This window comes from Melospiza melodia, chromosome 26, assembly GCF_035770615.1.
Source record: "Melospiza melodia melodia isolate bMelMel2 chromosome 26, bMelMel2.pri, whole genome shotgun sequence".
Classification (NCBI taxonomy): domain Eukaryota; kingdom Metazoa; phylum Chordata; class Aves; order Passeriformes; family Passerellidae; genus Melospiza; species Melospiza melodia.
In genome coordinates, this window is record NC_086219.1 from 3,431,404 (window position 1) to 3,458,919 (window position 27,516).

General features: G+C 53.6%; 1 protein-coding gene across 1 annotated transcript in view; it reads left to right on the plus strand.

Moving 5' to 3' along the window:
- Positions 1 to 27,478, plus strand: part of AJAP1 (adherens junctions associated protein 1) — a 39,334-nt gene extending 11,856 nt beyond the window's left edge. The window contains exons 2-6 of the mRNA XM_063177152.1: positions 5,553 to 6,247; positions 13,249 to 13,336; positions 15,997 to 16,239; positions 18,153 to 18,283; positions 22,800 to 27,478. Of these exons, the coding sequence (XP_063033222.1) occupies positions 5,553 to 6,247; positions 13,249 to 13,336; positions 15,997 to 16,239; positions 18,153 to 18,225 (1,099 nt within the window). The 3' untranslated portion in view covers positions 18,226 to 18,283; positions 22,800 to 27,478. The remainder of the gene's footprint in view (positions 1 to 5,552; positions 6,248 to 13,248; positions 13,337 to 15,996; positions 16,240 to 18,152; positions 18,284 to 22,799) is intronic.
- The last annotated feature ends 38 nt before the right edge of the window (positions 27,479 to 27,516 follow it).

Below are 27,516 nucleotides of genomic sequence, written 5' to 3' on the forward strand. Positions count from 1 at the left end.
GTTTTAAATATCACTTTTATTAGTAGGTAATCCTGAAGCTCAGGACTGTAATATAGATAGGTAGTGATGTGGCACATTTAATTTACTTAGGTGCTACTGTGTGTCAGCCTTTGTGCCTTAAGTCCCAGTCCTGGCTTTAAAGAGCTTGGCAGCCATATTTTCACAAATTTATAATTATCCGTGAAGAGATTGGGGCTACAGATGGCAGAGTGTGTTGTATGTTCCCAGTTCCCATTGGGTCTGGGATCAGAAAAGCTCATCCTGTAGCAGAACATGGCTCAGGAGAGAGGTCTCCATGGTGCTGCTGATGCTTGGGGTGTGGGGTGGGACATGGTGGATGCCATGTGGGAGTGGTCCACAAGGTCACCTGCTGATCCTGTATTGGAATTAAATACTGGAATACTGGAATTAAATAAGTATTGGAATTAAATTAAAGACAAATGATACCTGGATGGCCCAATATCCCCCAGGGCTGAGAGGCATCTTTTGAACTTTGCCAATCACACAACGCCCTTTCTGGAATGCCGAGATTGACAGACAGCACTTAGCAGGGGGCAAGGAAGGGGAAGGGAGAGGTTATTGGCACACCTGGGGAAGGAGCTGGGATACTGAGACAGGCTATTACACCGCACCACAACAATCCTGTGCCATAACTTGCCACATGCCTTTTGGCACTCATCCATGGGATGGTGCATCTCCCCTCCTCCCAGCCCTGCGGAGAGTCCCGGCCCAGCCCAGAGTGCAGAATGGCAATGCTCCATTTCCATGGTGATGGTTGGTAGTGTGACAACAAAGGACAGTCTCTGCACTGCAGGGATCATCACACAGGACAGCGGGATGGAGAGGAGAGCTGCTGCAGCCGTGGCTGCAGTCCCCACCTCGGCGAGGACACACAGCCGCGGGCCAAGTATCTGCCACTGAAGTTTTCCCCCCTTCCTCCTGCTCCAGTGTGAAAGTCACCCACTGGGATGCAGCGGCCTCGTTCTATTCCGTGTGGAGCCACTGAGTTCCTGCGTGTACTCTCATAACCTGCCCTGCTCCCAATGCCTTTGTAGGACACGCAGCCGCGCTGCCAAGGATGCTTTTCCTAGAGGGTGGTGCCTGCTTTCCTGCTTTGTCTTGCCTGGGTCAAGGAAACATCACCCCAGCTCTCTGACCACAGCTCCTGCTCCAGGCATTCACAGGAATATTTCTGTCCCTGCCTCACTTGGTGTTTGGAGATATGAAATGCTCAGAGTTCGTAAATCACCCCAACAAGGACATAACCTTGATTCCCCGTGCAATACCGATAGATTACCTAACAGGAGGCATGAAATGGAAGAATGGCTCCATTTGTATAATTCTGCATTAAAAATCAGCCTATTCTACAGTTAATGCTCCTGTGAAGTGTCTCCACAGGCACGGGAGAAAGGGGCTGATGCTGGAGAGCAAAAAAGGACCTTATGAAAGGGACTGCACTCAAGTGAGCCTTTGAGGCTTTGGGGAAGTGGGTTAGTGCTGACGGGTGGCATTTTGATGTTTGTCAGAGCCGTGATCCCAGCTAATTTTCAGACGCATTACCAGAGCCGGGGGGTTCTGGGAGCACGGCGGGTGCACTGCATTAATCCATGTCCTGTCTGCAGTGTCAGGGCTGCCTGAGATGCTGCCACCCCTGAGGGTTCCCAAGCTTGGGGCAGGGGTGGTTCTGTCCCATTCCATGCTGGATGCTGCTCCATTCCCTCCCTGCATATGGAGGTTGGTACCAAGTGCACAGTAATGCCAAGTTCCACAGCAGCCTCTTCCCCACTGCTGAGGACCATGGTGAGCTCAGATCCTCCAGCACCTTTGAAATTATTCTCTTTCACATCAACTGTCCTCCTCTTCAAAGCACACAGCTGCACCTGGAAAGATTCAGGAAGGGGTTTCACACAGGGGAGGGCTCTGAAAGGTGCGTTGGGTGGGGAGGCTGTGGTGGCTCCAGTGCAACATTCAGTTCCATCACCTTTGGAACTGGAATGGGCTTGGATTGGCTCAGGAAATAGTCCTGGAGTGCCTGATCTATGTCATTAACCCAGCAGTTTCCTTGAAATCTGCTCTAGTGCTTGTTGCAGGTAAATATTTGCAGGAGTTTCATTTCCTGTGTGTGAGTGTGGCCACCTCACCATCCATGGAGCCAGGGAAGTGGATTTGTGACAAGGCCTTGGATGAGGAGATCAAGGACAGGATTTCATTTTCTCAAATATATCCGCTCCGCGTTCCTTTATCTAACCCAGTTTCAGAGTTTTATTGAGTTTTTCCTGGAGTTCGAGCAGTATTTTGGGACAACATTCCCATTCACCTCCAAGATTGGAAAAGAAGGAATGTGAAAATTGCCCACGCTCCTCAAATTTCTTTGCAAAATGGGTTGTGTGTGCTTGTAGGGGGTTGAGGAAAGCCCTGATTCCTGAGTGAGGAATGTAACCACAGCCCTGCTCTCCATACATCCCTCAGGTCTACATGTACCTCCAGCCAGGGCTGGCTCCGTGCCCCCAAACCAAGGCAGATGGATGCTGTGTGTGGGTCTGGATGATGTGTTCCCTTCCCTATGCCACAGCCCCTCTCTGGGTGCACTTAGGGTGCTCTCCCATGCACTGGGAGCAGCTCAGGGTCCTCTGCTGTCCCTGAGGAGCAGCTGGTGCCGTTGGAGAGGTGTTTGAGCTGTTTGATGTCTCGGCAGAGCAGGAACGCCCTCCCGGCCTCCGAGCAGCGGTGACTTTGTGCGGGCGCTCCCGAGAGGCGAGCGATGCTCTCCTCCTGCCCGTTCTGCCGGCAGGGACTCCCGGGGCGCTGTGCCGGGCCGGGCCGTGCTGTGCCAGCCGCAGCGGCCTCTCCTGGGACAGCCCAGGTTTTTCTGGGGCAAGGACAAGGTGGTGGCAGGAGGTGCGGGCGGGATGTGTCCTCGCTCCGATACGCGCGCTCCTCGCGGTGCGTTATCCTCGCTCCGTGGGTGTCCTTCGGGACGTGCCGCTCTCTGTGCCGGCCCTGGCAGGGTGCTGGCGTGGGGAGGGGGCGCGGGAGGCAGGGGAGGGCAGGGTGGTCCTGTCTCTGGCCGCGCCACGCTGCCGCATCCATCCCCGCTGCCGCCGCCGCGCCGGGCACATCACGCTGCGTTGCCAGGACAACGGCAACTCCTACACGCTGCTATTTATTCTGAAGGACACTTGCTCTTATCTGTTGTTGCAAAGCCCTCAGAAGATCGCATGCCACGCAAAATTCCTCCGAGGTAACCGGACTGGCTGCTGCTGTCGCTGGAGCCATCTCCTGGGGACGTGCCAGCTGGAGGACACTCCAGGGGTGACAGCCCCTTGCTCGATGGGATGTTGGTGGGAGGGTGACCCAAGCTGTCCTTGGGACAGAGTGGGATCTGCCCCATCTGGGTGTCCCTTCCTGTGTCCATCCCCATGCCAGAGCCTGTGACCTGGGCAGCAGTGAGGGACGCCGGTGTCCTGGGTGTCACCAGCACTGCCTGGCCATGCTGGGACACAAATTTCCAGCATGGCCCAGGGCAAGGCAAGGGTTGGGTGTTGCCTCTGCCCACACATCCTCCCGATGCTGCTGTGAATGATGCAGCTGTGTCAGGCAGGTTCTGCAGAAGCAAGCCCCTGCAAGTTCACTCTGCCTGAAATGTCACAAGGAGACAGGAGGAGATGGAAATATCTGTTTTTCCTGTGTGCTGCCAATCCCAAGCAGCAAGGACTGGCATTTTGTCTTTCAGAAGTTTCCAGGCAATGGCTGGGATGCAGTGAGCGCCAAGTTTGGGCTGGGCACATCTTCCCTGGCTCTGTTCAGCAGCTGTTCATAAAAGTTCTGAGTGTGAGCAGCACAGAGAGCTGGGAAGAGGATGAGATCTGGGGGTGGGCACAGATGGTGTGAGAGGTGGCACCTGGGGTGAGTGCCATGTCAGGAGGTGCCCAGCACCTTTCCTTCCTTGCAAGGACACATTTCAGGTGATGCTGGGGAGCTGGGCAGAGGCTGAAATCAAGCCTGAGGTGCTACAGGAGTGATCCTGAGCATTGCAAAGGTGAGTCTGTGCTGGATGATCCTGCTGGAGCATGAGCTTGTGGCTCCTCACCAGTGGAAGCACTGCCTGCAGCACGTGGGGGACACTCTTCGTGCTGCCACCACTCTGTCGTCCTCTAAAAAAACCCACCACCACCACCACGGTTTGGGTGGTTTGTGGTTTTTTTGAAGCTTTGAAATCCTTCCTCCCCCAGCCTGAACTATTTTGGTTCCTGTTGTCTGTTTCTGGCTCTTCCCTTTCTCCTTCTGCGCTCTTTCCTTGCGTTGCCTTCTCCCTCCCCAAAATAAATGTTGTTACGCTTTGAAAAAATACCCAATTAGGAAAAAAGCAGAGATCCTCTGAGCAGAAAAAGCCTGTGCCTGGGAGTATCCAGGTCAGCTCCTTTAGCTTCGCTTGCTCACGCACAGAGGGAGTGTACAAATGCTTCTGTCAACCAGATGCACATTCTGTCGTGCTCCCAAGGACTGTGCGGGCGCTGCTGCAGAGGATTAGCCCGTTTAGCCATGTAAAGCTCTCATTAACTCCTGCTGAGTTCGACAAAAGTCTTTCTCCTGTAAAAGCGAAGTAAAATGGAGTAAAGATTTTTGGGTTTTGGCCTGACGATTTTTTTTTCTTTCCAGGGGGGTAGGATGGGGAGAAGGCAACAGAAATTTGCCTAGGAGAGTTTTTCTTGCTGATTTATGTGGGGGAGCATCACTGAGGAGACGTGAGGGGAGCCCAGCCTCAGTGTGCTGTCACTGGGGAAGGGAGAAGGCTGTGACATGATGTGATGTGACGGTGACATGAAAGCAAAATTCCAACTGCTCAAGCTGCCAGCAGCTCAGGGGTGTTCCAGCTGCTCTGTGGCAGAAAGGGCAGCAGAAAGGTCTGCTCCTCCTGCAGGGTCACGTTCAGCCTGGGTGCTCCATGCTGTGGGAGGAGATGTGCCGTGGGAGGATGTTCCTGCTGCAGCGTGGGTGACTGCCATAGTGGGAGATGGGCCACACGTGCATACACCAGAGCCCACGGACTCGTCTGCTCCAGCCCTTTGAGGGATTCATCATGCTGCCTGTGGGACTGGGAAGCAAAGGACGGGTTCTCTGGTACCCCTGCATCTCAGTGTCCCTGGAGTGAAAGCTTGTGCTGCTGGAGCTGTCCTGGCCCGTCTGCTTTGGATAATTCACCCAACAGGGCTGAGTTTGGGCAAAGCAGGCACTGGCCGCTCCTCTAGAGTGTTTCCTGGTAAAATCCATCCTCAGGTCATTCCCACCATCCCCAGACCAACTGAAAAGTCACAGTTGTGAGTGGGGATCCTCAGCCTGCCATGTTGGTGGTGGTAGTTTTCAGGGGGATGGGGTGCTGCATGCCTATGATGCCGTTTTGGGGACCTCTGGCTGGAGAACCAGGAAGGACAATGACACCCGTGTATCTGGGGGATGTTTTGGGTGGCTGGGCTCAGAGATCTAGGGTGATACTGAAAGGGACAACGGGGTTACCCCACTGCCCTTCTAACACAATCCCTATCTATCCACAGGTCAGCTTGCCCGCTCGGAAGCCATGCTTGGATTCTAATAGCCATGTTCCACCTAGCCATGGACCTTGCCAGCTGCCAGCCCGCAGCAGCCGCCGGCCCCGGCGCGAAGCTCTCGGCGCGGCCGGCGCTCCGGCACAGACTGTCCCGCGGCTCGCTCTGGGGCACGGCGGGCACGGAGGAGCTGCACCGCCCCGGCCCCGCCTGGACCTGCGGCCCCGCTCCCCCCGTGCCGAGACCCCGCTCCCGCCGGCCGCCCCCCGCCGCCGCCGCCGCGCCCGCCGCCCGCCCCGTGCGCCGCCCGCGCTCCCGGAGGGGCCGGCGGCATCTCCGCGGCCGCGGCTTCGCCCCGCGGGACGGGAGACCCACGGCGCTGCCCGAGGTCATCGTGTGGGGCCCCACGGGCGAGGAGGACTCCCTGGAGAGCAGCACGCTGCCCAGCGCCTTCGCCACCACCACCACCACCGCCGCCGCCGCCGCCGCCGCTGCCACCACCTCCGCCAGCACTGCCGCCGCCGCTGTCACCTCCGTCACGGCCGCCACGCCGCCCCGGGTGCCCCCCAGCACCGCGGCTCCAGTGCCCGGTGGGGACGGGTCCCGCAGCGGCCCCGGGCGCAGCAGCACCGCCGAGCCGGCCGCAGGGCACAGCAGCGGGGGGAAGGATGCTCGCCCGCCGCGCGGGCTGGGAGACAGCACAGGTAGGGGGACAGCGAGGTGTTGGGGACATCAGTCGGGCTCACAAGTGTCCCCGTGGCAGCGCTGCCCGGGACAGGAGTTAGTGTGACATTAAACAGGCGCTCGGCGCTGATTATCGCTTTTATCCGAGGCGTTTTCCAGCCGCTCGCTGTGTTTTCCCATTACAGTCTCCATCCGCAGCCCATCTCCCCGTAATCGCGCTGAGCATCACGCTCGGCACAGCAATGCCTTCCCCCGGCGCCGGCTGCTGCGTGGACATGGATGGGAAAGCTGCTTCCCATTTATTGCAAATTATATTTGTTATTGCTGATATTAAACCGTGGGATACCGGTGGATAGTTTACAGAGTTTACTCACTGTGCATCGACTGCTTTGAGCCCACTGCGATTTTCTAGTCGAAATGAAAAGGAATTTTACGGCCTAATCTTAATCCCAATTAATTTATCCAGCCTGCCCCGCTTGGCAAAAAGAGACGATGCAACCAGGATGTTGTTCCTGACTTAAAGGAGTTATTTATAGCCGAAAAATAACTCCCAGCCTACACACCTTTTACAAAACGCTGAAATGGGCTGGGTAGATCAGCGAGGGAGTATTGATAAGGGCTGAGGGTTTTGCTGCTCTCTGCATGATGAGAGCATCAGCCTCACTCCCCCCGCTGGGGTCAGTGCCTCTGGCCTCAGTGGCATCATCCAGTCCAGGAGGGTGGGGTCCAGTGGACTTGTTGCCATCAGCCAGCTGCAGGAGCCCCTCTGCCTGCACCAGCTGTGGGAGGATGGCTCCTGGCATGTGCTGGGGCTCTGGGACTTGCTGGAGTGGGCTGCCTTGTTTAGGCGAAGCTGAGCTGGCCGTGATGCCACCCACCTGCCTGTGCCACCACTGCTGTCCTGCAGAACAAAGGGAGCTGCAGCCCCAGCAGCTCCCAGGGGGCCAGCTGCTTTAATCTGCAGGCTTTAGCTCTCATTAGGGGCTTTCTCCATGATCGGAGTTTTTGCTAATTAACTTCTCTTCAAGCAGTGAATGTGATAAACTTCTTCCCGGGTCTAAAGGCCCTGTTTGATCCCAGCTCATCCACCCTCACTTGAAAAGCTCCTGAGGTCCAGATCCGCTTTTCCTTCCAGTGCTGGGGCTGAGCACCCAGGAGAGCTCTCAGTATGCTCCCAGTGGGAGCTCCATGCCCCTGCTACGCCTCAGGACAGCGTTTTGGGAGCGAGCAGCCAGCTCTGTCTCAAAGCAGAGTCCGTGCCAGTTTTGCTGGTGCGGCGCCTGTGCGAAGCCGTGCGGCTTCCCAGCCCTGCTCCGCTCTGTTATATAAGCTGTAGCGGCTGGAAGTGTTTGTTCTCTGCTGGGAAAAACATATGGCTACAAATGAGGATGAGGTAACTCGCCTGTTCGGTTTATGTGCCTCAGCGAGCATTGCCAGTCCCTGCCCGGTGCGGCGCCTTGACGGGAGCCCGCGGTGGGTGCGGTGCTGCTCTCGCTGCCTGTGGTCCCTCAGCTGTCCCCAGCACATGGGGAGGGGGGTCAGGGTGGAACCACCTGTGTGTGGCACCCACAGGAGCTGGCAGAGCTGTCCCAAGGCTCCTGGAGCCACGCAGATCCCCCCACATTTAATTCCATCAGAGCAGGTGGCTGCTGTTGTGCTGCTGCCCCCATATCCCTCCTGTTCTGCATCCTTGTATCGCTCTGTGCTTTTCCCCTGGGTCCCTGGTGGTTGTGCAGGACCATGGGGTCCTTGGGGTGCACACAAGGTGGTAAAAAAGACCCACTTCACTTCAGCAGAGGCAGCGGTGCTCGCTGAGATGAGCAATGGGAGCAGCTCTGCTCTGTCAGATCATCCTCTCGCCCCCCTTCCTCCTCGCTGAGGAGCGAGAGAAAAAAGCCAGAAACAATGCCTCCGTGAGTCGCTGACAGCAAAAACAAGCTTAAAAAAATTCCCCTGGAATAGGAATCACTCATCTCATAGGCAGGAGAGGCAGCAGAGGAGTGATGGCAGGTAATGCTTGGGATGAGAGCAGAGGCAGGTGCATGTGCTGGCCCTGTGGGTGCTGCTGGGGGGGTTCAGGTGACCTGTGGCTCAGGTGCTCCTGTCCCTGTGCCACCCCTGCCATGCAGCACAGCACTGCTGGCATCAGCTGGGCGTGCAGGATGTTCACCCAGGCGTAGTTTATGCTTGTGCTTTTCAAAAATGTGCTTCCTTCTTCAGGGCTGTCACAATCGTTTTACTCTGGAGCAGGCAAAGAGGGGAATAATTAAAATTCCAGCATGCTGCAAGTGGGAAGGGCTGTGAGGAGCGTTCACCGGGCACTCTCCACGTGGGCTGGGCTCCTCCAGCAAGGCAGAGCATCCCCGGGTCCCGCAGCCTCAGCCAAAGCAAGGAAGAGTGGAATGAATCAGAGCTGTCAGCGCGAGGCAGGAATTGAACTCGCTGGTTTGTCTGAGCCTCCTTTCAGGAGCTTTAGGATAAAGCCGTCTTTAATTAAACCTTTAAGTGCTTTATAAGGCAGAAAACTCCATGTGCTGTCTGCTGCTCTTAGTGGTGTTTGATGACCGGTCGCAGCGTGTTTGGCACCGCAGTCTGTGAGCTTGTGGCAGAGCTGGTGCTCAGGGACACCCCTTCACCAGGGCTGGGGTTCTCCTGGGGGAATGTGGGGGCCATGGGGTGTTGGCAGCTGGATCTGAGCTGGTGGTGGCCCCAGGCCACCCCTCCCCTTGTCCAGCCAGCTGTGTGTCAGGAATAAATAATAACAGAGGCGTTGCCTCCCGCTGGTGATGACCCTGCCTCCAGAAAGAGGGTGCAGTAGGGGGTTGCTGGAGGCGAGGAGATAGTAGATGCAAAAAGCTTCAAAGGAATTAATTAAAGATAAAATGTGTTTAGAAGAGAAAACGCTGGGCAGCGAGGATGGAGCTGCCTCTTTGATCCGCCGTGCCGAGGCGTGGGGTGGTGCCGCAGCTCGGGGACGGAGAGGAGGTGAAGGAGCTGGATGGTGTCTCCTGGCCTGGCACCATGATTACCCATCCTGGGAGCTGCCCAAAGCATCCCTTGTAGGGCCATGCATAGCTGCAGCTTTCCTGAAGGGTGGAGGATGATGATGGAAGCCAGAAAGGAGCGTGGCCATCAGCTGAGCTCTCCCTACAAGGGAGTGGGGACACTCCCGGGGATGCGCGGATGGCGAACGTGCCTGTGCACATCCTCCCACGTGCCTCTCACTGAGCCAGAAACTCCCCTCTGCTGCTCTCCAAGTATTTATTGCTCGGTGATATTTGCTGTAACACCTGAGAAGATAAGTCCCAGTGTCTTTAGCATAAACCTCCAGGATTTTCCTTCTTGGCAAAAACATTTTGCAGCAGCAGCAGCGGCAGCGGGAAGATATTTTCTTTCTTTCATCAGTCCAGCTCAAAATACCAGGAAGTTGCCAGGAGCCGTGGTGGGTTTTTTGCTGAAAAGCTGCATTTTCACCTCAGGATGTCTAACACTCCCTGGGCTGGGTTTCAGAGAGATCACTGATTTACCAGGTGAAAAACCAAAGCAGCTTTGCTGACCTCAGCTTTGCCAGCAAGGTGTTGGGAAGAGCAGAGCCAATTGTGGCATGGTGGATTGGGCAGCAGAGGAACTGGCTGTGTACTGTGACAAGGCTTTTCAAGAAGATTTCTGCTGTGTCTCCACCCCTGTATCAGACCCTTGTGGCTTTTGTAAATTATTTTCCTTACAAGCTATTAACCAGCAGTAGGTTCACGTTACGGCCAAATCTGGCTGATCCCCCCTGGGAAAGGCCGGCGGTGGCAGCAGGGAGGCCACACCACGCTCCTGATTGAATTGTTCTGTCCGCAAGCAGCTTTATCAGGGCATGAGGTTTTTGGGGCTCAGATGTGATTTCTGATGGCTGGGGAAGCTGTAAAGCCTCTTGAGTCCAGCAGCTTTGCCCCAGCTTCTCCACAATGCTCAGGAGGAGGCATTGGCATCCTGGTGCTCAGGGCATGTGAGAACAGAGGAAGGGGACTCGTGGCAGGGCTGAGGATGGGATGCTGAGGAGAGGGAGATCCACACAGCACAAGTGTGGGAAGAGACCGGGGGTAGCAATATCTGGCCTGTAAGAGTAACGCCAGTTTTCTCCCTTTCAAATGAAATAGAGCTGTTTTCTCCTTTTTCTAATTTTATGCAGCTTCAAGGCCTTGACGAGGGTCTTCAAAGAGTTGCAGCTCGTAGCTGTTTTTATTGGGAAAATGAAAAATACAGGCTCCCTAACCAGAGCTGTTGAAATAAAGGCCTTGGGGGATAGAGGTTCTCTTTGTTTTTAATTAAGAGCTTATATCTCCTGTTCGCTGCCATGGCGTGCTCCTGCAGTAGCAAGACATTAGTCTCGAATGGATTTTTCTCATGGAATTAATTCCATTGATGCAGAGCTGTCCGGGAGCCGTTTCAAAAGGTGGCCAGAAAGGCCAAACCTCAGCACTTTCATCTCAGCAGCAAATATACGGTCTTTAAAATAACAGATAAAAAAAAAAAAAAAAAGAAGCAAGCCCTGGCATTGGCTTGCTCTGAGAAGATTGGGGGTTTGCCCAGGATGTGGGGAATATGGAGCTGGGTTGTGCTGCCTTGCTGGGGATTCTGTGGCCCCTCTCCCCCCCACCTTGGGGATTTAGAGGCCCTAGTGAGAGCGGACGGCACGAGAGTGGAAAAACCCAGAGATATTTCAGCATTTCCGAGGGTTCAGAGAGCGCCTTTGAAGAGCTTTCCCTCCTGGCAGGCGGCGTGCGGAATTCTGCTGCACTAGCAGAAGCGCGGAGAGGCTTGGACACACTTTCGGCTCCATTAAATACTTCTCCTGTAATTACCCTCCAGTTAAATGGTCACTGCGTCAAATTGCCTGGTAAAAGCCTTGGCAGGGGGAGCCCTCGCCGGGCTGAGGCGTTTGCAGGTGAGAGGGGCCGGGGCTGGGTGTCCCTCCCCGCTGCAGCTCCCTGTTTCCACGGTTAATAACGTGTAATTACACGGCCACGGGGCTCCGTGACCCGCTGGGATCGGAGCTTTTGCCAAGGAGATGAGCAAACAAAGCCCAGGCGCTGTAATCCCTGCTCCCAAGGTCTCTCTCTGGGGGCACAGGCTCTCATGGGGAGTTTCCTGCACTGGAGGAAGAGGATTTTGCCCCATGAGCTATTGATTTTATCTTCCAAGTCCCGTTCCTCCATCCCGTTGGGCCTAATCTAAAACACTGCTTTGCCCTTGGCGGCATCTCTGTCCACCTCACTTCACCCACCAGGGTGCTTTATGTCCCTTACAGGACATTTCCCTCTCAGAGGATGCCCCACACATTAACCCCACCTCTGACAGACTGGGTATTTGCTTGATCTTGCTCCGTTTGGCCCTACGTGCTTTGAGGGCCTAATAGAAAATATTTGATATATTCATAAATTGATATATTTGTAAATTAAGAATAAAGACCTGGTAGTGTTTATTGCAGCAGGCATTGCTATAGGGCTTCCCAGGGAACCACCTGTTGGGTGCCTTCCCTCTGCCCATCACCAGCCTTGAGACAAAGGTCTCCTGTCCCCTTCAAACCCCCCTGGCTTCTGCAGAATCTATACGTGATGTAAAGGAACTTTGCTGTGCCGGTACATATGGCATCTTATGTGTGTGATGGAGTCTAAAATTATCCAGCCTTTCTTAAAATCCATGTGTCCTGCTCCAAGGAGCTGCCATCCTTCCCAGTGCTCAGCCACCTGCAATCTGTTCTGCCTGTGCCTTTCCCATTACGTAAATGCAAGGATTAATTGCATCGTTAGGTTCTCCTGTGGCCCTGCCACCGCTGCCTCAGCTCCCAGCATTGCAGCAGGTCTCGTCCCCGACTCCGCTTCTGTTTTCAAAGGAATCGGGCACTGGGCTGGCTTGATTTTATTTTTAGAGCCTTTCCTTTTATCTTTCCCAGCAGCGTCCCACTGGGAGCTGCTCCAAGGCTGCCGTGCAGGATGCGGCCGGGCTGGCTGCTGCCAGGGTGGGCGTCAGTCCCGACCTGCCACGAGCTGCCACCGCTCTCCTCGGGCCCGTGGGGACATGCTCCCATCGCCATCACCCTCTGGGAACTCAGAAGTCCTTCTCTGGGCCTCGCCTTCAGCAGGTGGGGTGCCACTGGGAGGTGGGGAGCCTCCCAGTGTGGTATTTTCCCTGTGAGGTGAAACCTAGAGGTGGAGCAGCTGAGGATTGAGCTGGAGTTGGCTGCTGCCCACCCTGCCAGCGCAGGGGCCACGGGTGAGTCCTTCCCCAGGAGCAGAGGCTGCCCCAGTGCTGCCCCTGGCTCCCCCTGCCACCCCCTGCTCCAGCTGAGCCATGGCCCTGGCACTGACGCCGTCCTTGCCACAGACACATACAGATATATATATAAAACTGCTTATTTTCCTGTCATTCTAGGACTTATTTATTTATTAAAACTACCATCCATCAGGAGCTGCAACATCTGTTTGTGAAAAATAGCACATCCTTGGGCTGCAGCCAGGAAAAATCATTTCATTACGAAATTGCAACTGTAAGGCAGCACAAAATCACAAACATAGTGCACAGCGAGCCGCTTTTGTTTCCAAACTGCTCATTAGGAATGATCCACGAGCCAAAATGATACCCCGTGGAAGGTGAAGAGGGGGAAATGAGCCCACCCGACCTGCGAGGCGAGCAGCCGCCAGCGCTGTAATTATTGTCCCTGGTGAATCCCGCACCCGGTGCAGGGCCGTGCTCGTCTCCCTTTCCGTCCCAGAGGGGAGACGTCTTCACTTCTCTTCCGTTCTTCGTGCCTAATTCGGGCTGACAAGGAACATACTTGAGAGGATAGGAAATGAGGAGCCTGGCTTACAGATTTGTTTTGTGTAAGGCAGGAGAGAGGATTGCGGCGCCGCTGCCGGGGGCTGTGTGTGGCCTCGTGCTGGGAGGGGGTGGTGGGGGGCTGTGTGGGGATGGGGGGGCTCTGCCAGGGTCCCCTCAGTTCCCATCCCCACTGTCTCTTTTATTCTGTCTGCAGGTCTGGCTGTTCATCAGATAATCACTATTACCGTGTCCCTCATCATGGTCATAGCTGCGCTGATAACAACTCTTGTCTTAAAAAATTGGTAAGGCCCCTCCTGCTCTGCTTGGCTTGGGGGGGGTGGCGTGGGATGGGGACAGGATGGGGATGGAGGTGCCCATCCCGCTGCAGGCGCCAAAGCCTGTGGCACCTGCCGGGATTGCAGGAGAAAATGGGGGGTTTACGGCAAAACCTCCAAAGGAGGCTGGTGCATCGGGGTTCAGCTCTCCCCCTGCAGCTTCCCCACCTCACACCACCTGGCCAGTGGCTTTGGGGACCAGCATGTGCCCAGGCTGGGTGGACAAGTCTCATGGGACACGTGCCTCAGCACAGTGCCACCTGGAGAGGTCAGAGCCGTGTGTTGGGCCACAGCAGGTGTTCTCAGGATCTGTCCAGTGCCATCGGCTCCTCCACTGCCTTCCCTAAGGAGCTTTGATGCTGCTCCTAAAATCCCCAGCCTGGCTTGGCAAGAAGCAGCTGCACCTCCTGCCCTTCCCTGTGACCCCAGGGACAGAAGGGCACCTTCGAAGCCCCTCAGGTGCCACGGTTTGAAGCATGCCCCAACCCCCAGGGCGCTGCTGTGCTCCTCCAGCTTCATGTGCTCCGGTTTGTTCTCTCAGTGTGGCTTGGGCGTATGGCAAAATAGGTTAGCTTTCGCTCCAGGCACTCCTCACTTTACCTATTTTCCCAGGGAATCTGGCCTACTTTGAGGTCAGCGTTGCTGGCACAGCGACACGGCTGCAGCACGGGGCTGGGGGAGCCTGGCTGGTGGCTCTCCCCTCCGGCCTGGCCGAGCTCTGCGTGGGTGCTGCAGCAAATCAATTTCTGCAGCCAGGAGGCAATTACAGCACCGGGTTGATGAGGAGCCTGCTGGCTAGCTGGGATGAGAGGAGAAGCCCTTTGCAGGGCTATGGAGGCATCTTCATCTTGGTATAGCTGTAATGCTGAGCAGCAGCCAACTGAAAGCACAGAGGTTCTGTCCCCACAGCTGAACTTGTGGGGAGCGGCCAGTGAGGCTCCCTGCTTTATCTCGAGTGGTATTTAATTCACTGAACTCCCCTGGTTGCTGCAGTGTTTCAGTGAAGGAGCAGGGAGAATAGTTTATGAAACACTTGTGGGATTTGTCTCCAGTCGCAGCAGTGAGCGGTACGAGTCATTGATCCGGCTGACCACAGCTTGGCAGAACAGCTCAGTAACTGCTGCTGGAGCCAAAAGGGGCGAAAAAATAAATCCAGTGATCAGTGTGGAACAGAAATGCTTTACAGTAAGTGAAATTGAGAAATCACCGGAGAAAATCCTCAGCAGGAGAGTGTGGGCAGCACCAGGTGTGTCCAAGGTGAAGAAGAAACAGTACCTGGGAGTTTGCTCAACTCTACCCAAACTGCCTCAGTTCATTGCGTGATTTCAGGCTACGTTCAGTGACCCACACCACATGCTCTGGCCCTGTCCCCAGCAGGGACACAGTCACTGTCCCCATCCTTTGGCTGGCATTTGTCCCCTTCAAGCAGGATGGGTGAGTGATGGCTGCGTGCCAAGCCAGCGTCCTTCTTGTCACTGCTCCTCCTGCACACGTGCCGTGGGGAGACAGCTGTTGGTTTAGGGCTGTCTCTTTCACTTGCATCAAGCAGAGCGGAGCCAGCAGTCAGATGCTGTCACCCTGGCCAGCACTGCTCCCAGCAGAGCCCCACATTCCTGTCCCCAGGAGTGCCCCTCCAGAGATCGCCAGCTCTCACCACCCTCGGAGCTGCCACCTCCCAAAACTCCAGCGTTCCGCAAGGCGCTGTCAATCCCATCTGGAAAAAGTGGCATCTTAATTAAATCAGTGTCTAGACCCTGAAATAGGACCAGGCTGATTGAGGGCGGCTCCTGCGAGCTGGGGTTCTCCTCGTCTCTGACGTACTGAGGCAGAAGTGTTGTGCAGCCACGAGATCCTTATGAAGCCTCCAGAGCTGGAGGAGCCCCCGGAGAGCAGGGCTGCCCTGCCAGCCATCCCTCTGCTGTGTCACTCCAGGTCCTGAGCTCGTTTATCCTGAGAAGTTCCAACCTGTTGGTGTCTCCCAAATGGAAAGGGTTTCACTTCATTGTTCTCACCTACATATTTTCACTTAAGAAAAGGCTTTTGCTTCCTGCAGGTACAAAAGTGTGACTCATTAAGTCATTCGTCTGATGGGAAAGAGCTTGTGTCTAAAATGTAAATTTGGTTCTTATAAAAAAGCACCGAGCCAAATGACTGCTTGTGGCTGATCTTTCCAATTCTGAATTGGAATTGGAATTTCTGAATTCTAATATAATATGGAACAATCTGGTCAATCAGGTGAGTTCCCTTGCCAAGTTTCAGGGATACACTGTGCCTCCCATCCCTTCTGCTTTGGCCTTTCAGGCCGTAACAGACTTATAATGGAGGGAAAGTTTTCACACAGACAGACAGTGGGATGGGACAGGGGGAATGGTTTTCAACTAAAGGGAAGATTTAGATTAAATCTTAAGGGAAACTTCTTCCTTATGAGGGTGGTAAGGACCTAGCACAGGCTGCCCAGAGAAGCTGTGGCCCTGGAAGAATCCAAAGCCAGGTTGGACAGGGTTGAACAACCCAGTCTGGTGGAAGGCATCTCTGTCCATGGCAGGGGGATGGAACTGGAGGGTTTTTAAGGTCCCTTCCACCCCAGACCATGCCATGACTGTCCGATTCTCTCTCCCCTCGCCCAGCTGTGCGCAGAGCGGGCGCCCCCGGCGCAACAGCCACCAACGCAAGCTGGACCAGCAGGAGGAGAGCTGCCAGAACCTGACGGACTTCGCCCCCGCCCGCGTGCCCAGCGCCCTCGACATCTTCACCGCCTACAACGAGACGCTGCAGTGCTCCCACGAGTGCGTGCGGACCCCCGTGCCCGTCTACGCCGAGGACACCTTGCACTCGCCCGGGGATTATAAAACCACCTTCAATGGAAACAGGTGAGCTGGGCGCCGTGGTTTGGGTGTGGGGGCAGCGCCGTGCCGCCGGGGTGATGGGGGCTCGTCACTGAAATATTTTCTGAAAAATCCCTTTGGCAAGGTTTTTTTTTCTCCTGAGAAGTTAGGAGGCCTCAGAAACAAAATGTAAACAATAATTATCTGATTGCTCAGAATGTGGTTTGGAGGTTGTTTACCAACAGGTGTGTGATGGCGTTCACAGGGGTCTTAGGATGAGGGAAGAGAGGAGGATCTGACTCCACGTTTCAGAAGGCTTGATTTATTATTTTATGGTGTATATTATATTAAAACTATACTAAATGAATAGAAGAAAAGGTTTCATCAGAAGGCTAGCTAAGAATAGAATAGGAAAGAATGATAACAAAGGTTTGTGGCTCAGCTCTCTCTCCAACTGTGATTGGCCATTAATTACAAACATCCAACACGGACCAATCACAGATCCACCTGTTGCATTCCACAGCAGCAGATAACCATTTTTTACATTTTGTTCCTGAGGCCTTTCAGCTTCTCAGGAGGAAAAGTCCTAAGGAAAGGATTTTTCATAAAAGATGTCTGCGACACAGGTGCATCTTTGATTGGTCTCGTGTAGATTGTTTTTACTTAATGACCAATCACAGGTCCAGCTATATTGATATTATGGTCAGTCGCAAGATTGTATTATCATTCTTGCCTAGCCTTCTATCTGTATCCTTTCTCTATTTCTTTTAGTATAACATTTTTAATATAATATATATCATAAAATAATGAATCAGCCTTCTGAAACGTGGAGTCAAGATTCTCATCTCTTCCCTTGTCGAGGCTGCCTGCAAATTCCACAAGGGGTGACGTTCCAGGAGCATTTGGAAGAGCCTCCTACCTCTTGGGTGCTCACCCACTCATAGTTCAGTGTGGAACCGGCCCCCTGACCCCAGCTCTGGTGGTGAGGCTGGATGGGTGCCTCAGCGGGCTGGGAGAGCTCAGCACCACACACGGTGTTCATTTCCCAGCTGCTGCTGCTCCTGCCAGCACATAAAATGCCACTGGATCCATTTTTCCAGCGCCCGTGCTGTCTCCTCAGTGGCATCGGCTGCAAACAAGCAGGTGATTAATGGAGGAGCAGGCAGCGAGAGCCAAATGAGCCGTTTGGCTGCTGCAAAACAACGGCACAGCGCTAACAAGGAGCGTCGCTTGCAGCCAAGGGATGTGGCCCCGCTCTGCCAGCCCCTTGCCTGCCCAGGGAGGGGGGATCAGGAGCAGCGGGGTTGGGAGCGATGTTTCCCGCACCACGGGCTGTCTCCAGAGTGCTTTCACTGGGTGCTGGTGTGGTTTCACCATACGGTAAATGTGTGTCCCCATCAAAGGTGGAGGGGAAGCCAGGCAGAGAGTTTTGAGGGAGAAAATGAGCAGCTGATGCTCCAGACAGCCTTGAGGAACCACGGCATGTGTGGCAGCCGCAGCCCAGATCTGCCTGCCCCAAGGACAGGCCTGGAGCCAACAATTTAATGCCTTTCAGCCAGCACTGATGCCTTTGCAATCAGCATTTCTTACATGTGTGCAGAGTTCTGCTCGTCTGCATTTTCCAGGGTTTCTTCACATCTCAGGAGGTGGAGAACTGGCAGGGATTGTCACACCATTTTGTTGGGTGTCCACAAGCCTTGGTTTGATATGAACTCCAGCCAGGTGACAGAGAGTGCCTGTGTTATGGCTAGCAGAGATCATGGCTTTATCACCATCCAGGGATGCTTTTCTGGGACCCTCTATCCCAGAGCACTTCCAGGCAGCCTGGTGCACCCAAGCCCACTCAAAGCATCACTCCAGAGAGATGTAGAACAGCTGACTGTGCAGCAGGCCAGCCCGGCTTGCGCCGTGTGTGTTACGTACCAGCGTGTACAAGCCCCTCTTTCTGCTCACTGCAGACCCTCTTCTTCTGACCGGCATCTTATTCCCGTGGCCTTTGTGTCTGAGAAATGGTTTGAAATCTCCTGCTGACTGGCCGAAGCCTGTTTGACTTCTGGGCGCAGGGCAGACGCCAGCGGGCTGTTTCCTGGTACGTACCGCGCTCCCCGCATCCATCCCGCACCCATCCTGTGCCCCTGCTGTGCCCACCACACCCTGCCCGGTGCCATCCTTCCCCCTGCGCTTCCTTCAGTGCAACTGGAACTCATTCCATGCCTGGATGGGGCATTGGGAGCCAAACAAGGCTCACTTTTCCAGGGAGGTTAATTGCAGACAGGCCAACACTAACAGGGCAGGACTGGGATGGACAAAGACTCAAAAGCAAAGGGTGCCTGGGGCAGCCTTGAAGTTCAGCCTGATCCCATGGTTCCAGGCCACCTCTGAAACCTCAGCAAGCCACAGTAATTTCGGTGCTGGGAAATGGCCTGATCTGTAATTAACCTCTGGTGGCATGATGGACAGCCCGCCTCATCGGAGCGTGCACGCTCCACCAGTGTCTGAAAGCTCATTTGGTGATGTTGGCTGTCATGAACACTTCCATTCTCACTGCAAGGGTGCTGGGGTCCTCCTCCTCCTCCTCCTCCTCCTCCTCCTCCTCCTCCTGCTGCTCTGCAAGGCCAACCCTTCAAGCACAGTCCCCATCAGCCGGTCACACCTGGGGTGTTGCTGTGACTGAAGGAGTGCAGCGATGTTAAGGTTGCAACAGTACAATCTTTGGGGATTTCCTTCTCTTTTGTTGAGTTGCCCTGAGCCGTTTTCACCTCCTTGTGTCACTTTTGAAGGTGGCACAGCTGATGTCAGTGGCAGGAAAAGTCTGTGTGTGCCAGCTCGCCCTGGGCAGCGGTGCCCGCTTGAGCCACGTGCTCAGGTGAATTAATTGCTCTGTCCCAAGTCCCTGCTGTAATGAATCATATATTCAGTGTAAATGAAATTTCCAGCCTTCCCTGGCTGCAGCTCACTAGGAATAGCCTGTTTAACATTATGCACAGCTATTGAACACAGAAATATAATTAGATTAGAATGGAAGGGAATAAAAAGTTAATGATCTTGGCCGTGCTGGGGCTGTGGTGTCTAGACAGGGCAGGTGAGGTGTGTGCCAGCACAGTGGGGCACAGAGAGCAGGGATTCACCTGGCATGGCCCCACTGCCCCCCCAGAGCCTCTTCTGGCTGCAGCAGCTTCACTGGTGAAGGTGAGAGGCTCTCACTCCCCATCCACTGATATGCTCATGTTTTTTCTCTGATTCTGTTGTTGTGGCCATTGTCTCAGGGAACAGAGGGCAAAGGAACCCAGGCAGGAGCCGGTGCCAGGAGTGAGGGCAGCAGGAGAATGAGCATGGAGGATCTGCAGGGAACACCAGCCTCAGCAATAACCCACTGGGCCTTTTCCATCCTCAGTTTTGTAGTTTGGGAAGTCTTTCCATTGGCTTAAAGTGAATTGAAAAGAAATAAGACAGCTACACTCAATGCCATCTACAGCTCTCCATGCCTCGGGTAGAGGGGAAGGAAGGAGCAGCTTGAAGCACTGTAGGAATCCTGTGTGGATCCCACTGCTCCTGCCCCAGGTCCTGTGAAACCCCAGGCCAAAACTATGCCCTGGTCACCTGCATAGATTTCTTTAAATAGCCTGAAGCCATTCCATTACGCCTTATTAAATCCTTGAAATTCTCATTGATCCGTTTTCATGGAATCCATGAAACGCACATTGACGCGCTCTGGAAAAATCTATCGGGCTCGTACCTGGAGCATTAGCTCTGTAATGGCACTTCAATTACAGACTCAGTTCTGGAAGCTGCTGTTTGGTTTCATTAAGGATAACAAAATGAGATTGATCCCCAAACCTGTTCTACCTGTTCCCTGCATGTTTACTCTGCACAGGTGTGTTTGCACCAGCGTGCTTCTGGGACACGCTTGCATAAGCGGTGTGTCCCAGCTGAAACCAGGTGCTGTTGGGAAATCCCTCAGGTGAAATGAGCATTCCAAGTTTTCATGTGTCACTGTGTGAGGTGCAGATGGCGCGGAGACGAGCTCCCTGCTAGGCTGTCCCTGCCAGGCTGTCCCTGCCACCGCGGTTGCCTTGTGCTGTCACCAGCTGCCAAGTGCCAGAGGAGCAGTGGGATGGAGGGAAGCAGAGGAGTGCGGGCATGGAGGATGCCTCTCCAGCTCTTGTTTCTGGGGGAGAGGCTGGTGGAGAAGGAGATGCAGCTGCTTGGGCTGCACCGTTTCCGGGGGAATGAGTGTTTCCTGGCTGGCATCCACAGCTGCAGCAAGGTCACCTGAAGGGGACAGTTGCTGTTGACCCACTGCACCACAGCAGAGGAGGAGGATAATCTGGAGCACGTGCAGCTTTCTGGCTGGAGGGGCCACATGCAGCTCTCTCCTCACACCCCCTTTCTCCTGGTGTTTTACACATTTTAATTGACAGCATTTCACAGCTCTGGGCTGTCTTGTGTGCACATTGGTGCTTCTGATGGTGTGGGGCCAGAGCTGGAGGCACAAGGCCGGTGGCATGTCCCAGGACAGGGGTGGCAGGACAGAGGTACTACAGTTGTTGAAATGACCACCAAGTTGGAATTTAATGTCAACTTCACATCTGACAGTCTGTGAGCCTGGTGTGAGGACTGGCCACAGTGCTGCCCAGCTGTCACCCTGGCCTTGGGTGATGCCGACAGCATCATCAGGCTGGGCTGAGCAGTTGAGGCAGCAGATATAAGGGACAGCACTGCAGAGCATCTCCAGCCCAGAGAGCTGCAGGCAGCGCCACGTTTGTGTCAGGAAACCTGGTAAAACTCATCCAGGTACACAGGGAGCAGATGTTGAAGCTGTTTCCTGGGGTCAGATTCCTCCTGTGCCAGCAGGAGCCACGGGGAGGGCTCCTGTGCTGCAGGCATGGTCCCTGTCAGGGCACCATCCCTGCCCACAGCAGGCAATGCTGCCCCTGGCAAGCAGCTGGTGGAGCTTTCCAGCAGATTGCCTGTGCTGGTTTCTGGGCCCCGCTGGAGCACCAGCTCCTTGGTAGATGTCACAGCTCAGCAGCAGCTGCTCCTGCAGGCAGAGATGTCAGTCTGTCTGCAGCAGTGCAGCCTCAGTGCAGCCCTGGGCTGGCTAGGTAAGGAAGCTCTCAGGAGTTACCTGAAGGGAGGGATGAAAAGGAAAACTCTTGCCTGGTGCCACTGGTGCTGGAGGAGCACCCAGACAGAAGCAGGAGCAGCACCGCTCTGCAGACCAGCACAGGACATGTGCCAAAGACTTGAGTGGCTTTGTCCAGGCACCACAGCACGGGATGGCTGGTTTGGCTTGATTTCATCCTGGCTTTGGGGCTTTCTGAAATGAAGTTTGAGATTCCGCATTATTCTTGTCCTTAATCCCGCTCTCTTTGACTGAAAAACCCCATGGAATGAGATTATACAAAAATCTGTAAGGTTGATCAAGCGCTGACCTACTTTGCACAAAGAGGCTATTTGGGATACAATACCCAATTGTACACCCTGCTGTTGTGCATTAACCAGTGCCCACCAGGAGCCACGGGACGCTGGGCACCTCTGGCAGGCAGGGGACACTTTGGGGCAGCAGCTGTGCTGGTTTGGTGACACCAGCCTGACCCTGCCCTGGCACAGAGCTGACAGCAACGTGTGGAAAAGCCACGCTGGAACACGGCAGCAGCTGCTGCTGGCCCCGTTCTGCCTAACAACAGCAAATGGTTTGTGTTAACATTAACAGATAATGAGTCATCATAAAAGATCCCAGCTTGTCTTTGGAGGAGTAGCAGCAGTCCCAGCACAGCCCCAGCACAGGAGATTAAGGGCTCTGGAAAATCTGTCTCGCTAATTAAGACTTCGGGGTTGTTCTTGGAGATGGTGAATTGGGCATCTTGCTTAAAAATAGCGGTTTTTTAGAGAAAGAATCCTGGAACAAAAAACACAGCACATTGTGGATGCTGATCCCAGCCAGGCGGAGGGCACAGGTTAGGGATGTGTGGGTCAGGAATGTGTATCCTGAGCATGGCTGTACAGGGTGTAGGTACCTGCTGGCAGCTGTCTTTGGCACACCCAGCTGTGCTACAGCTCATTAAATGTCCCAGACATGTAGAGCAAGTGGCCACACGCCAGTGATGGGGAGTGATTGTCTTCACATTGAGGGTCCAAAATTGCATAGGAAGGCATCTTCCAGTAGATGGTAAATAAATAGCTTAAGGACTTTGATAGGATCTCTGGTTTGGTGCTTAACCAATTCCCTATTGATTCTTTAGATTTAACTTTAGAAAATCTCGTTAGTGCTTGTCATCATCTGCTCGTCTGCCAGAGCACTCGCTGCTCGAGGCCCGAGTGTGAGAAGCTGCAGAATGCAGGGATGATCTGGAGTAAATCCCACTCTGGTAAAGGCCCTGAGGAGAGAGAAGTAGTGGTCCCAATCCCCAGAACAGACCAGAAGCTGCAGAGAAGGAGGAGGAGGAGGTCACTGATACCCCCAGGAATCCCACAGCTCCACAGCCAAGGGGGAAGGAGGAGGAAACCTCTAGGCTGTGAGAGATCATCCAAGCAGTGATGCAAGACTTGGTGCAAATCCCCTGTCGTGACTTAATCTTTCTTTTTCTTCTCGTCCTTAACAGGATTCCATTGGTGAACCTGTAAAAAATATAAAAAAAAATAATGGGTTACCTGTACCTACCATTTCTGTTTACCAGTAGGAGACTCAAAGAGCAGCGTTCTATGGGCCAAATATATTTTTATAAAAATGAACACGCCTATAGGTAACTGCGTTGTCAAGGAGCACGTTTTTGGGAGGAGAGAAAGGAAAGTGTGCAAGTAAAGAATCCCGTGGAGGAGGAGGAGGAGGAAGAGGAGGAGGAACCAGCAAAGGGATGGAAAGGGAAGGAATGAGCGCCTGGAGCCCGGCCATGGATGGTGACTCTGAACCTGTGCCAATAATTACCATTATGTGCCATGAACTGATGCAAAGACTTTGCAAAGAGCTGAGACAATAACGCCTGGAAATGTTGTGGAGGACAAGTGGGGCATCTCTTCTGGTGGGGTCATCCATTCCAGTCCATACATACGGTATATGTAGAGAGAAAATATATATATATATATACACACACAAACACTTTTTGTACTGTAGCAATTTTTGAAGATCTTAAATACTCATTTTTAAAGAAGATGTCATGGGCTAAAAGTCTCATTTCTTTAACACGCATCATGCAAACTGGGTGATCTGATGTTTTCTACTTTGGCAGCTTGCCTGTCAACCTATATGTGTATATATAGGTAGACATATATACATATATATACGTGTGTGTGTGTATGTATAGACATATATATGTACGTATACATATATATATATAATTTTGGTTCTTTTTGGAAATGCTTTTTCAGCGACGCGACCGTGGTGGGAGACAGCTGGGGCTGTGCTGCCGGCAGGAAGCAGAGGAAAAGCTTCCCAAAACCATCCAGAGCACAGCTCAAGGCGGTGCTGAAGGTATTTCCAGGCTTCTGTATCCCAAGACATCATCAAGGTCGATGGGAAGAAGCTGGAAATCCTGAGCCTGCCCCGTTTCCACAGTGCTGTGATTTCTGCCATGCTAGGCATGACACCTCGGGGCCGGACGGGGCAGATTTTAGGGTGGACTTACAAGAGATGGGCCTCTCATGGCACAGAAGAAAGAAATTTAGAAATGGGGTGTGGGAAGGTTTTTGGAAATCGGCTTCTGAATTGGCCACAGCACCAAAGTTTACTCAGCCCTGTGTGAGAAACCAGAGGAAGGAGCTCGTGTCCTCCTCCCCCAGCCTGGGGCTGTGGGATTGAGAGAGCCTCTTCCTTTGTTCTCCCAGTCTTGGCTGGCTCTGCTGCAGCAGGAGAAGACACAGCCGGCTGTCCACAATCCTGGAGATCTCTTAATAGTGTTCAAAGGGAATTTTTGCCAGGGAAGCACGATTCTGCAGGCTCCAGTTTGGCGTGTTGCTCTAGAAACACGTCCACGCCCGTCCAGCTCCTGCTGGGGTGGGTGGCGTTCGTGGGTGCTGACCCTAAACCCTCTGTCCAAGTCTTTCCATGGAGTCAGGTGCTGCCATGCCGTGCTGCACACCAGACACTGGGATGGGTCTCACTTGGGTCCCTTCAATGCTAAAAGGGTGGAAACGACAGCAGAGATCAGACCAAAGTCCTCCAGTTCTTTTTTGTAAACTGCCCTTGGTAAATACTAGTGGTTTTTTAGAATTGTCCAGATCCACGTTTCTACTCCCCCACTGATTACTCAGCTCCTTTTCTTTATGATAATGAACGTGCAGTTTAAAAACAAACAAAAAAAAAAAAAAAAACAAAGCAGAACCCTGTGGTGTTGCGCATAGCCACGTGTGCGGTCTCTTGTTCCCGTGTCCTTTTCTGTCCTTTTCCCATGGAATTGCACAGTCTGGATTATTTGTCCTGAATTTTTTGGACGCTGCCTCAGACAGAAGTCTTCCTTGCCAGCCCTGACAATTACCTGCGGACTTGAGCCAAGCATCCCCTGGGCAGATCTGTGTCTCCTGGGTGGCTCATGTCCTGCTCTCCAGAGCGTTGGATGCCTCCAGGGAGAAGAGGAGACAGTGTCTTGCTAGAGCAGTGGCCCCCAAAGCTTTAGGTGTCCCTGGGGAACGTGGGGAGTGTCTGTCCTTGGGAACTGTGGAGTCTGAGCAACTGCTCCAGGGTCATCTCAGTGTCTTGGGGCTTTCCTGTGATGCTGATCAGTGGTGCAGCCCTTGCCCACAGATTCTCCTCCCTTTGTGACTTCTTGGGAATCCATCCACGCCAGCTTTGAGCCATGTTCCTTGTGCTTCTCCCCTTAATCTTCCTATTTATTTGATTCCCACAGGTATTCCGGTGTAATCGCGGTAGCAGTGTGACAAGAAATATATCTCAGCTCCTTCATTGCAGGGCACCTGAAGCAGCGTTCTGTGTTTCTGCGTGGATGGAACCTGCTGCCCGCAGGGAAGTTGTCAGGCAGAGCTGGGAGATGCCAGGGCAGCACTGGTGCAAGCAGTGATGGTGATGATGGCAGTGGTGATGGAGAGGCACCTGGCTCACAGGGAATTCCCTGTGGAGCTGGGGAAGAGGAAGGGAAAACGTGTGTGTGTGTGTGTGTGTGTTTGTGTTTGTGTGAGAGAGAGAGAGAAGGAAGGTGAATCACTGCAACCCTGAGGACGGGCACAGGTTTCAGAGGGCAGGACTTGCATGAGCTTCCCTCCCCGCAGTCTGCAGCAGGACATGTCCTGGTCTCCCCAGAGCTGAGCAGTGAACCAGGGAACAAAAGTAGATGCACAATCTTCCCTTATTTATAAGGACCAACAGCACTTGCACTTTATCAGAGGAAGCCTCCCCCCATCCATGCTGGGCCACTGCGGTGGAGGGAGAGGAGGAGGAGGAAGGGCTGGCATGGAGCTGCTGATGCAGTGATGGACAAGGCAGGATCCAGGCGTCCCAAGGTCTTGCACAGTGAAGAGAAATGAACTGTGTTGATCTCATTCCCTCCTATTGATGAAAGCCAAAAAACAGGAAAGAAATGAGAATAGAAAGTTGCATTTCCATGGCTTAGTCTATTGAGGAGATCTTCCCACCGTGGAAAGGCAGGGAAGCATGGTGTTCTCAGACACGCTCCTGTGGGAGCTTTGTCATGTTTTGGGCACATCGTCTCACCCCAAGGTCCTGGAAGCTTGAAAAAAGAAAAATTTTGCTCCTTGCTTTGCTGTAAGCCCTCAGCCTGCTGCTGCTTCTTTGTTTTCAGTTCATTTTCCAGATTCCTTAGCCCCTTGAACAGACCCTGAGAAACACACCATGGCAGCCAAGAGGCTGCCACATTCCCCAGACACGTCAGGGGGTGTCTGTGTGTCACTTGTGGCTCTGTCTTAAAGAAAGTGGTGTGGCACATACCACCCATGGCAAGGAGAGGTTGGCTCTCCTTGGGCTCTGCAGCAAGCCCAGGCTTCCCAGGGCTGTCTGGGACTCTCCTCCCTCCACATCCCTTGCAAACCCTGAGCAGGAGCCACAGGATGTGCCGCTCCCACCGGGCCAGGGGTGGTCCCACTGCTGCCACCGGCACCGGTGGGCTTTATCCTGCACCAAACTGAGCAGATTTGGGGCTCCAGGTCCGAGCTCCCACATCATGGCACCAACAGGTAGGACAGGCAGGGTTTGCTCCTCAACCCCCTGACCTTTGGAAAGCCCCGAGGGCGGCTTCACCCCACAGCAGCCCGGGCAGAGCCGGCCCTGGGGCTCTCAGCCGCCTGTCTCTCCAGATCCGATCGTTTACCTTCACTCTGTCTTCCCAGCTGGAGAAAGGGCGGCCGGTGGTGGTGGCAGGAGCCGTGCTCCAGAGAACACCAGAGCTCCATGGGACACCATGGACACCGAGCCTGCCAGGAGGTCACCGCAGCGATGGCAGAGCTGGCGCGGGGACGGATTTCAGGTTACCTCTTCTCCACTGGCAGCTTGTTTGCGAAGGAAGGTAGTTCGGCTGAAACGGTAGTTAAAAATAGTAGATATTCTACACATAATATATATTTTGTAAAAAAAAAAATTAAAAAAAAAAATAAAATAGAACAAAAAATATATCTATCCTATCTCAGCCCACCCATTTCAGGATGAATGTGGTTGGAATTTTCGTTCAACCAGATATTAAATCTGTACGCGATTTTTTCAAAACCAGCAAGAAATCCCTTGCCATTTCCAAGTCTGTGGGTTTGGTCTCCCGAGCTCATCTAACGCTTCTCACACATTTTTAAGAATTACTCTCAGCATTTGTAGGTACATTTTTAATAGTGTCACGAGTGAAGATAATATTTACTTTGAAAAAAGTATATGTTGCACAAAAATGTACACTAAGGGCACAGATTTCTGACCCAGATTCTTCTATTTTAGGTTCCGAGGGGTTTATTTTTTTGTTTGATAGGACATGTACAGTGAAGTTTACACTTTATTTTTATTTTGCCAAAACCCGTTTTCTAACATGAGACAGTTTTACTTTGTAACCGGTTTTACATCACTGAGTACTTCTTTCTTTTCCTGGGGAAAATCCTGCACCAGGAGGCACCCGGTGGAAGCGCCGTCGCCTTTTGGCACTGTGGCTGCCCAACCCGCGCACGGCACGAGCTGGGGCAGTGCCAAAAGGATCTTTTTCTCTTCCTGAGCGGTTTTTAATTTGTCTCTGTCCGTGGAAGCCGTGTATTTGGAAGCACTGTAAATGCCACCCTGTCCCCCTTGCCCTCTGTATATTTAGTACTCTGATGTTGCTATTAAAACTGATATGAGAACCGCGCAGCCGCTGGTCACTGGGTTCCTCCGCGCGCGGTCCCTGG